Raw genomic sequence first — 12,249 nt, 5'->3', positions numbered from 1 at the left:
GGAGTGCTTAGCTTCAAACCTCAGAGGAGGGGAATTCTAAATAACAACGACTTAAAATATCTTGCACATAACTTCTCTCTTCCTCATTCTAGGTTTTTCTTTCATGTATTCATGAAGACTTTCTTCAAGCACCAACTTACTTTAAGCAGCAACCAGGGAGAGCTGTTAAAGGACTGGGATTTCAATTAATTTGCCCCTGACCATAGAGTAACTCTCAAAGACTCCCTGAACTCTTGGGACTTAGTATAATGACCTTAAAGTTTTGAAAATGGCAATATAAAGTATATACTAGCTCGTATAACTGTTCATCCCGCATTTTAGAATGAAAATACTGAGAGAGGGAGTAGAGAAATAAATATGATAAATGAAAAGCAACACTCTGTTGTTCCACTTTCAGAGGAAAACAATTAAACATTCCATGACCAAAAAATCCACTTCCTGGTTAACAGTAAGACCTATAAAACCTGTTGCTTACCTGTTATTTAATTATAGCCATTACAGTTGCTTTAAACTAATAAAATAATAACAAAGTTATCTTCATTGCTTGTCCTCATTCCAGTTATATCACTTCTATTTTAAAAAACAGAGAAAATGGTAGTGGTAATGAACACATTATGGATAGAACTAGGGTTTGCAAAGAAACTGACAAAAATTTAAAATGGAAACAGATTGATTTAAGAAAGCTTACATTTTTGAACAAGGACTATTTTTAGCACTAAAGGTAACAGGCAGTGGGGACAATGCAAATGTAATATTTCTTGATCAAAAGATGGTAAAAATGGAAGCAGGACAATTCACAGCCTAAATCTATAAATCTTCTTAATGTACTAATTTATATCCTAATATACTTCTTAGCATAATATAAAAATTGTCTCTACAATTGTCACAAAACATAAGAGAATCAAAACAAGGCTAACTGTATTGAACATAGAACCTCCAGAAAAAGAAAATAATGACAACTGGAAATAGTACTCTTTTTCCAAAAATTTCTGGCTTACTTTCTCTTCTTTTTCTGTCTTCCAAATAACTTCTGGCTCTCCTCTCACTCTCAGGGTCTGGCTAATCGCTAATTCCTTTAGCCCCATTCTGTTTCCAAGTGTCCTTGGATAACCTTGCTCTTCCCAATCAAGCTTCTGAAAATCTCTCCCAGATAATAACGTTCATGTCTCTAACCTCTCTCGGTTTTGTAGTTTCAAGTGGATGGCTACTCTACTTTTGCTTATGAGCACATGCATGCATATAATTTAAAATAATGTAAATAAGACACTGTGTACTTTAAAACAAGGTTCATGAGATGCATAGAGATATATTAGTCATTATCAATCTCGTCATGATGGCACGACTCCAAGTGGAGTAGAGACTGGAGGTTCCAAGGACCCCCTCCTTCAGTTCAATTAATTTACCAGAGCCGCTGTCCCCTCCCTGGAGGTCAGGGGTGTGAGGATGAAAGTTCCAATCCTCTAATCACCTGGTTGCTTCCCCTGGCAACCAGACCCCATCCTTAGGTGTTTTCCAAACATCACCTCATTAACATAACAAAAGACACCTCTGTGGCTCTCAGCGCCTAAGAAATTCAAGGATTTTAGGAACTCTGTGGCAGAAACGGGGCCTAAGATCAAATATATATTTCTTACTATAAACTGCAATATCACAGTTCCCTAATATAACACGAACAACCTCCCAAATGATTGCTGCCATGTCACCTAAGGAGAAGAGCAGGGTTAAATTCCGGGCTTTCAACGTTAGGGTTTGCGTACTGCCGCAATTTTATTACTGTTGTTAAAATACACTCGGTATTCATTATATGCCAGGCTCTGTGCAATATACTCTACCTACATTATTTTGATTAATTTCACAACTTTTGAGGTGGATATTATTATTATTATCCCATTCCACAGATGAGAACACCGCAGCTTGGAGATGCCATGTTGCCTTCCAAGGGATTTGAGCGCAGGTCTGTTGACTCAAAGACATTTCAAAAAACTGACACTGACATTTTAAAAAACTGCAACCCCATACCCTCAAATAGACTTCCTAATTGCCTTTTCTGCTTTATTTCCCGCTTTTCACCATGTAATGTGCCTATATCTTTTATTTATTTGTTTATCTTCTGGTTCCCTGAGTAGAAGGTAAACTCCTGGGCAGGAATCTGGCCTATTTTGTATACACTGTTTCCCTCGTGCTTAACACAGAGCCCGGTAGTGCCTGTCATAGACTAAGTGCTCCATAAAGATTTGCTGAGTGCACGGATGATGTTTAAGGAAAAGGAGAAGGGTATTTTACAAAGTAATTACAAAAAACCCCACAAAACTACTTTGCCACAAGACTCCTCATTTCTGTGGTTTATCCTATGGACTGGAATCAGCTCTTGAAAAGTTTCTATTTTTTAAAAATAGTAGGATGATTTGTACATGCATTAAAACTGATGAAGTACAGAAATGTAAGGATTATCCAAATGATGGCTATGAGTGGAAATGAGAGCATTTAAGACTCTTTTGAAAACCAGCAGCAGCGCAGCCCACCTCATGTTATACCCAGCACATAAGTCAGTGGCTAATCTGAAATGTAGCAGCTACTCTGATAACCAACTGGCGAGGTGCAATTGTAACTCTAATCATAACACCGTAAGACTAGAAATAGCGTCATTCTGACAGGCTTCCTAGAATTAAGATATGCATCCTTTAAATCATATATTTTAAGTATCAGGTCTTTGGCACATAATTTAATTTATAGCATGAATTTGCAAAACAGAAACAATCCCATTTTGGGTGCCCTTTGGAGGACTATGCCATCTATAATAAAAATCCAAACAGTTGAATTATATTTTATTAAGTGAGTGAAATCCATAACCAAAATCTAACAGTTTTTATATTACAGAATGTATTTATGCCAAGATAAATACACAGGAAGCTCTTTCTTCTTAACTAATGTATATATTTGCTGGAATATATAAATGCCCAAAGGGTCTAAAGTCCTTCGCTACAAATACTCTTGTCTTAATAATTGCACAATTTACCTTGTCATCAGGAAGTACGTGCCAGATAGATATTGTCTTTTCCTCCACTTCATTGTTGATAGACAAATACGAAGGTTGATAGATTTTGGTTGGTTCTAATATTAATACCTTGAAAATATAAGGCTAACATTAGTGACTTAAGATTTAAGCCATTTAGAGCTGTTATAACAACACTGCACTGACACAGGAGATTAACGCATGAGGTTGAGTCCAACGCTGGAGTAAAACCATTTTAACTTCTGATTGTTGCTACCCCTATGAGTCCTTTGAGCATTTTATGGTATTAAACAATTATTATAAATTCCAATAATGCATCACCTTTCATTGCTAAAGAAATTAGAAATAAATGTTTGAAATCCATATGTTGGTTTGCTATCCCCAGGGAATCTACTAATTTTTTATATATATATATATATATATATATATATACACACACACACACACATATGTATATATTCCAAAACTTTTGTTTTATCTTATAATCAATACAGAATCTTTTATTTTAGTTTTTAAAAAAAATTTATTTTTTTATAGTTAATTTACAATGTTTCAGGTGTACAGCAAACTGATTCAGTTACACAGATACATATCTATTCTTTTTATATTCTTTTCCCATAATCTATTTCTATAAATATAAATGTGTCAAAGAAAGGCAGAAATGTGGTAAAACAAATAATTCTGTGCACAGAAAAGATTCCATATATAGAGTGTCACATACTTATTTTTGATTTTCTGCGGCCACACCTTATCATAAAGATGTAGTAGTATGGTTTTCATACCCTTATAAAGGGATTGAGAAATGATTTTGATTATTATTGAAAGAGTTTTATATATAAACCAAAGAAATGAATGTAGTTGCATGAAATAATAAAATGTTTTTGCACTGCCTTCAAGATAAGACCGGTGGGCCTCCCTGGTGGCGCAGTGGTTGAGAGTCCGCCTGCCGATGCAGGGGACACGGGTTCGTGCTCCGGTCCGGGAAGATCCCACATGCCGCGGAGCGGCTGGGCCCGTGAGCCATGGCCACTAAGCCTGCGCGTCCGGAGCCTGTGCTCCGCAATGGGAGAGGCCACAACAGTGAGAGGACCGCGTACCGAAAAGAAAGAAAAAAAAAAAAGATAAGACCGGTATCTTTAATAATGATTTATTTAACTTTGTGAGAGAAAGAGACTTTAACTTTGCTCCTGTTTTGGAGATATATGAGGGATATATGACAAGTGAGATGAGAATCTCCATCAAAGGACTGGATGATGTATTATATTATTGCTAATATCTCATATTAGGAGCAAATAACATTAAAATACCACACGTGCCCTGATTTCAAAGGTGCTACAGATATTACCTATTTGTACAAACACTTAAAGGCACCTATCTAGCTCAAAATTTCTGTGCAGTTTTAAGTAGAAATACTTGGAAAGAAAAGAAAATACTTAACACTCAGAGAAACTGGAATACTTTTTCTTTAAGTTCAGGTACAGAGAACTAGAGAAAGGGGATTAGAAAGACAAAATTTTCTTTACTTGAGCATAAAAAACTTTAAGGGCATAAAGAATTCTTGGTCAGGCTCTAGCTATGAAAATAAGATGACATGTATCAAAATAAACACACAGTAAGAGCCCACTGGAGAACACAGTCTGATTCAGAAACATATTGTGTGAATCAAGGTCCAAATTCCCATCAACAGACAGCTAAGTGGCACCAATTAATAATAATGAAAATCATTAATATTCAATCTGAATTTGGCAGAAATGGTGCTCTCAAATCTGAGTATCCCAGTGTTTGTGAAATTAAAACGAATAATAGGGAATAAAAGGTGGGTTTCCCAAAATCGCACCCAAGTCACTCCGCTGACAATGAGAACATACCTTGTTCCCTAATGACGTGGCCTGCTATCTAACATTAGAAAAGCACAGCACAGGTTATCTCCTGTCTTCTTAAATGTTGGTGGTATTGTCTCAAATATTTCTAATAGATAAAATATGAACTATGTGTTTCTTATCTTGAGATAAGGAATAAAAACTGGTTGAAATTATTATTCTCTAATGCTTGCTGAGCCCTTTAAACTGGCCTTGAAACGACAAAATGTGAAGAATTTGTAGCACGTATTGTGGATGTCACAGAAAGCCTGAGAAAAGACAAGAAAAAAGGAGGCAATTTGACAAAACCAGCTAGATACAACTTAGTAGAGAGTATACACATTCTTGCTTTTAGTTTCTAGTCTTTTATATCGGTTAACATTACAATTAATGGCTAATGAAACTTCACTTATTGAAGTGTGAAGGAAGACAGCAAGGCCTGTAAACTCTGAAGAGCAGATATTAAGCAGAGGTACATATCTAAGCTCCTATAGCGTCTGTGAAAACACCACCTCCTCTTCTTCTTGCCTGACATTAAGTGATGGGTTGATGGTCTCCAATGTAGAACGGAAAGAAAATATACACAGAAGAGAGGTCAGGAAAAAGAATAAATCAACCTGAACTCAAATAATAATAAATCATGGGACCTTTCATTTCCCAAAGAAACTTTCGTCTCTTTTCTTTTGCCCAGGGTCACACTTATTTCTTGGAACCATGAGAATGGATATGGTAGTGAGATAAATGAAGATAATTAAATTAAATATTTTCTTTTTCTTTTTTTTATATTTTATTTTTATACAGCAGGTTCTTATCTTTTTTATACATATTAGTGTATAAATGTCAACCCCAATCTCCCAATACATCACACCACCACCACCACCACCCCACCCCGCTTTCCCCCCTTGGTTGTCCACATGTTTGTTCTCTGCATCTGTGTCTCTATTTCTGCCCTGCAAACTGGGTCATCTGTACCATTCTTCTAGGTTACACATACATGCGTTAATATACAATATTTGTTTTTCTCTTTCTGACTTCACTCCGTTTGACAGTCTCTAGATTTATCCACGTCTCAACAAATGACCCAATTTCGTTCCTTTTTATGGCTGAGTAAAATTCCATTGTATATATGTACCATTTCTTCCTTATCCATTTGTCTGTCGATGGGCATTTAGGTTGCTTCCATGACCTGGCTATTGTAAATAGTGCTGCAATGAACACTGGGGTGCATCTGCCTTTTTTTTGCGGTACATGGGCCTCTCACTGTTGTGGCCTCTCCTGTTGTGGAGCACAGGCTCCAGACGCACAGGCTCAGCGGCCGTGGCTCATGGGCCTAGCCGCTCCGCAGCATTGGGATCTTCCTGGACCGGGGCACGAACCCATGTCCTCTGCATCGGCAGGCGGACTCTCAACCACTGCGCCACCAGGGAAGCCTGCATGTGTCTTTTTGAATTACGGTTTTCTCTGGGTATATGCCCAGTAGTGGGACTGCTGGGTCATATGGTAATTCTATTTTTAGTTTTTTAAGGAAGCTCCATACTGTTTTCCATGGTGGCTGTATCAATTCACATTCCCACCAACAGTGCAGGAGGGTTCCCTTTTCTCCACACACTCTCCAGCATTTGTTGTTTGTAGATTTTCTGATAATGCACAATCTAACCGGTGTGAGGTGATACCTCATTGTAGTTTTGATTAGCATTTCTCTAATAATTAGTGATGCTGAGCAGCTTTTCATGTGCCTCTTGGCCATCCATATGTCTTCTTTGCTGAGATGCCTATTAGGTCTTCTGCCCATTTTTTAATTGGGTTGTTTCTTTTTTTAATATTGAGCTGGATGAGCTGTTTATATATTTTGGAGATTAATCGTTTGTCCATTGAATCATTTGCAAATATTTCTATTCAGAGAGTTGCCTTTTCATCTTGTTTATAGTATCCTTTGCTGTGCAAAAGCTTTTAAGTTTCATTAGGTCCCATTTGTTTTTTTTTTTTTTTATTTTCATTTCTCTAGGAGGTGGGTCAAAAAAGATCTTGCTGTGATTTATGTCAAAGAGTGTTCTTCCTATGTTTTCCTCTAAGAGTTTTACAGTGTCCGGTCTTACAGTTAGGTCTTTAATCCATTTTGAGTCTATTTTTGTGGATGGTGTTATGGAGTGTTCTAATTTCATTCTTTTACATGTAGCTGTCCAGTTTTACCAGCACCACTTATTGAAGGGACTGTCTTTTCTCCATTGTATATCCTTGCCTCCTTTGTCATAGATTAGTTGACCATAGGTGTGTTGGTTTATCTGTGGGCTTTCTATCTTGTTCCATTGATCTATCTTTCTGTTTTTGTGCCCGTACCGTACTGTCTTGATTACTGTAGCTTTGTAGTATAGTCTGAAGTCAGGGAGTCTGATTCCCGCACCTCCGTTTTTTTCCCTCAAGACTGGTTTGGCTATTTGGGGTCTTTTGTGTCTCCATACAAATTTTAAGATTTTTTGTTCTAGTTCTGTAAAAAATGCCATTGGTAATTTGATAGGGATTGCACTGAATCTGTAGATTGCTTTGGGTAGTATAGTCATTTTCACAATATTGATTGTTCCAATCCAAGAACATGGTATATCTCTCCATCTGTTGGTATCATCTTTAATTTCTTTCATCAGTGTTTACAGTTTTCTGCATACAGGTCTTTTGTCTCCCTAGGTAGGTTTATTCCAAGGTATTTTTTATCCTTTGTGTTGCAATGGTACATGGGAGTGTTTCTTTAATTTCTCTTTCAGATTTTTCATCATTAGTGTATAGGAATGCAAGAGATTTCTGTGCATTAATTTTGTATCCTGCAACTTTACCAAATTCATTGATTAGCTCTAGTAGTTTTCTGGTGGCATCTTTAGGATTCTCTATGTATAGTATCATGTCATCTGCAAACAGTGACAGTTTTACTTTTTCTTTTCCAATCTGTATTCCTTTTATTTCTTCTTCTTCTCTGATTGCCGTAGCTAGGACTTCCAAAACTATGTTGAATAATAGTGGCGAGAGTGGACATCCTTGCCTTGTTCCTGATCTTAGAAGAAATGCTTTCAGTTTTTCACCATTGAGAATGATGTTTGCTGTGGATTTGTCATATATGGCTTTTATTATGTTGAGGTAGGTTCCCTCTATGCCCACTTTCTGGATAGTTTTTATCAAAAAATGGGTGTTGGGACTTCCTTGGTGGTGCAGTGGTTAAGAATCCACCTGCCAGGGGCTTCCCTGGTGGCGCAGTGGTTGAGGGTCCGCCTGCAGATGCAGGGGACACGGGTTCGTGCCCCGGTCCGGGAAGATCCCACATGCTGTGGAGCGGCTGGGCCCGTGAGCCATGGCCGCTGAGCCTGCGCGTCCGGAGCCTGTGCTCCGCAACGGGAGACGCCAGGGCAGTGAGAGGCCCGCGTACTGCCAAAAAAAAAAAAAAAAAAAAAAAAAAGAATCCGCCTGCCAAAGCAGGGGGACTCGGGTTTGAGCCCTGGTCTGGGAAGATCCCACATGCCGCGGAGTAACTAAGCCTGTGTGTCATAACTACTGAGCCTGCGCTCTAGAGTCTGTGAGCCACAACTACTGAAGCCCGCGTGCCTAGAGCATGTGCTCCGCAACAAGAGAAGCCACTGCAATGAGAAGCTTGTGCACCGCAACAGAGTAGACCCCGTTCACCGCAACTAGAGAAAGCCTGCGTAGAGCTGCAAAGATCCAACGCAGCCATAAATAAATAAATTTATTTTAAAAAAAACGGTGTTGAATTTTTTCAAAAGTTTTTTCTGTATCCATTGAGATGATCATATGGTTTTTATTCTTCAGTTTGTTAATATGCTATATCACATTGATTGATTTGTGTATATTGAAGAATTCTTGCATCCTTGGGTTAAATCCCAGTTGGTCATTGTATATGATACTATTTTTTTTTTAACATCTTTATTGGGGTATAATTGCTTTACAATGGTGTGTTAGTTTCTGCTTTATAACAAAGTGAATCAGTTATACATATACATATGTTCCCATACGTCTTCCCTCTTGTGTCTCCCTCTCTCCCACCCTCCCTATCCCACCCCTCCAGGCTGTCACAAAGCACCGAGCCAATATCCCTGTGCCATGTGGCTGCTTCCGACTAGCTATCTACCTTACTACGTTTTTTAGTGTGTATATGTCCATGACTCTCTCTTACCCTGTCACAGCTCACCCTTCCCCCTCCCCATATCCTCAAGTCCGTTCTCCAGTAGGTCTGCATCCTTATTCCTGTCTTACCCCTAGGTTCTTCATGACATTTTTTTTTCTTAAATTCCATAAATATGTGTTAGCATATGGTATTTGTCTTTTTCTTTCTGACTTACTTCACTCTGTATGACAGACTCTAGGTCTATCCACCTCATTACAAATAGCTCAATTTCGTTTCTTTTTATGGCTGAGTAATATTCCATTGTATATATGTGCCACATCTTCTTTATCCATTCATCCGATGATGGGCACTTAGGTTGTTTCCATCTCTGGGCTATTGTAAATAGAGCTGCAATGAACATTTTGGTACATGACTCTTTTTGAATTTTGATTTTCTCGGGGTATATGCCCAGTAGTGGGATTGCTGGGTCATATGGTAGTTCTATTTGTAGGTTTTTAAGGCACTTCCATACTGTTCTCCATAGTGGCTGAACCAATTCACATTCCCACCAGCAGTGCAAGAGTGTTCCCTCTTCTCCACACCCTCTCCAGCATTTATTGTTTGTAGATTTTTTGATAATGGCCATTCTGACTGGTGTGAGATGATATCTCATTGTAGTTTTGATTTGCATTTCTCTAATGATTAATGATGTTGAGCATTCTTTCATGTGTTTGTTGGCAGTCTGTATATCTTCTTTGGAGAAATGTCTATTTAGGTCTTCTGCCCATTTTTGGATTGGGTTGTTTGCTTTTTTGTTATTGAGCTGCATGAGCTGCTTGTAAATTTTGGAGATTAACCCTTTGTCAGTTGCTTCATTTGCAAATATTTTCTCCCATTCTGAGGGTTGTCTTTTGGTCTTGTTTATGGTTTCCTTTGCTGTGCAAAAGCTTTGAAGCTTCATTAGGTCCCATTTGTTTATTTTTGTTTTTATTTCCATTACTCTAGGAGGTGGGTCAGAAAGGATCTTGCTGTGATTTATGTCATAGAGTGTTCTGCCTAAGTTTTCCTCTAAGAGTTTGATAGTTTCTGGCCTTACATTTAGGTCTTTAATCCATTTTGAGTTTATTTTTGTGTATGGTGTTAGGGAGTGATCTAATCTCATACTTTTACATGTACCTGTCCAGTTTTCCCAGCACCACTTATTGAAGAGGCTGTCCTTTCTCCACTGTACATTCCCGCCACTTTTATCAAAGATAAGGTGTCCATATGTGCGTGGGTTTATCTCTGGGCTTTCTATCCTGTTCCATTGATCTCTCTTTCTGTTTTTGTGCCAGTACCATACTGTCTTGATTACTGTAGCTTTGTAGTATAGTCTGAAGTCAGGGAGCCTGATTCCTCCAGCTCCTTTTTTCGTTCTCAAGAGTGCTTTGGCTATTCGGGGTCTTTTGTGTTTCCATATAAATTGCAAACTTTTTTGTTCTAGTTCTGTGAAAAATGCCAGTGGTAGTTTGATAGGGATTGCATTGAATCTATAGATTGCTTTGGGTAGTAGAGTCATTTTCACAATGTTGATTCTTCCAATCCAAGAACATGGTATATCTCTCCATCTATTTGTATCATCTTTAATTTCTTTCATCAGTGTCTTATAATTTTCTGCATACAGGTCTTTTGTCTCCTTAGGTAGGTTTATTCCTAGATATTTTATTCTTTTTGTTGCAATGGTAAATGGGAGTGTTTTTTTGATTTCACTTTCAGATTTTTCATCATTAGTATATAGGAATGCCAGAGATTTCTGTGCATTAATTTTGTATCCTGCAACTTTACCAAATTCATTGATTAGCTCTAGTAGTTTTCTGGTGGCATCTTTAGGATTCTCTATGTATAGTATCATGTCATCTGCAAACAGTGACAGCTTTACTTCTTCTTTTCCGATTTCGATTCCTTTTATTTCCTTTTCTTCTCTGATTGCTGTGGCTAAAACTTCCAAAACTATGTTGAATAAGAGTGGTGAGAGTGGGCAACCTTGTCTTGTTCCTGATCTTAGTGGAAATGCTTTCAGTTTTTCACCATTGAGGATGATGTTTGCTGTGGGCTTGTCATATATGGTCTTTGTTATGTTGAGGAAAGTTCCCTCTATGCCTACTTTCTGCAGGGTTTTTATCATAAATGGGTGTTGAATTTTGTCGAAAGCTTTCTCTGCATCTATTGAGATGATCATATGGTTTTTCTCCTTCAATTTGTTAATGTGGTTTATCACATTGATAGATTTGCGTATATTGAAGAATCCTTGCATTCCTGGAATAAACCCCACTTGATCATGGTGTATGATCCTTTTAATGTGTTGTTGGATTCTGTTTGCTAGTATTTTGTGGAGTATTTTTGTATCTATATTACTCAGCAATATTGGTCTGTAATCTTCTTTTCTTGTAGCATCCTTGTCTGGTTTTGGTATCAGGATGATGGTGGCCTTGTAGAATGAGTATGGGAGTGTTCCTTCCTCTGCAATTTTTTGGAGTTTGAGAAGAATGGGTGTTAATTCTTCTCTGAATGTTTGATAGAATTTAGCTGTGAAGCCATCTGGTTCTGGACTTTTGTTTGTTGGAAAATTTTTGATCAGAGTTTCAATTTCATTACTTGTGATCGGTCTGTTCATATTTTCTATTTCTTCCTGGTTCAGTCTTGAAAGGTTAAACCTTTCTAAGAATTTGTCCATTTCTTCCAGGTTGTCCATTTTATTGGCATAGAGTTGCTTGTAGTAGTCTCTTAGGATGCTTTGTATTTCTGCGGTGTCTGTTGTAACTTCTCCTTTTTCATTTCTAGTTTTATTGATTGAGTCCTCTCCCTCTTTTTCTTGATGAGTCTGGCTAAAGGTTTATCAATTTTGCTTCTCAGTGAGCCAGCTTTTAGTTTTATTGATCTTTGGTATTGTTTTTCTTTTGTTTCTATTTCATTTATTTCTGCTCTGATCTTTATGATTTCTTTCCATCTACTAACTTGGAGTTTTGTTTGTTCTTCTTTCTCTAGTTCCTTTAGGTGTAAGGTTAGATTGTTTATTTGAGATTTTTCTTGTTTCTTGAGGTAGGTTTGTATAGCTATAAACTTCCCTCTTAGAACTGCTTTTGCTGCATCTCATAGGTTTTGGATCATCATGTTTTCGTTGTCATTTGTCTCTAGGTATTTTTTGATTTCCTCCTTGATTTCTTCAGTGACCTCTTGGTTATTTAGTAACGTATTGTTTAGCCTCCATGTGTTTGTGTTTTTTATGTTTTTTTCCC

General features: G+C 37.7%; 1 protein-coding gene across 1 annotated transcript in view; it reads right to left on the bottom strand.

Moving 5' to 3' along the window:
• MAP3K5 (mitogen-activated protein kinase kinase kinase 5) overlaps window positions 1–12,249 on the bottom strand; it is a 216,462-nt gene that overhangs the window by 72,688 nt on the left and 131,525 nt on the right. The window contains exon 11 of the mRNA XM_065889145.1: window positions 3,017–3,124. Within this exon, the coding sequence (XP_065745217.1) occupies window positions 3,017–3,124 (108 nt within the window). The remainder of the gene's footprint in view (window positions 1–3,016; window positions 3,125–12,249) is intronic.

This window comes from Phocoena phocoena, chromosome 12 (assembly GCF_963924675.1).
Source record: "Phocoena phocoena chromosome 12, mPhoPho1.1, whole genome shotgun sequence".
Classification (NCBI taxonomy): Eukaryota; Metazoa; Chordata; class Mammalia; order Artiodactyla; family Phocoenidae; genus Phocoena; species Phocoena phocoena.
Note: the sequence above shows the minus strand (reverse complement) of the source record. Positions and strands in the feature narration are given on the sequence as shown.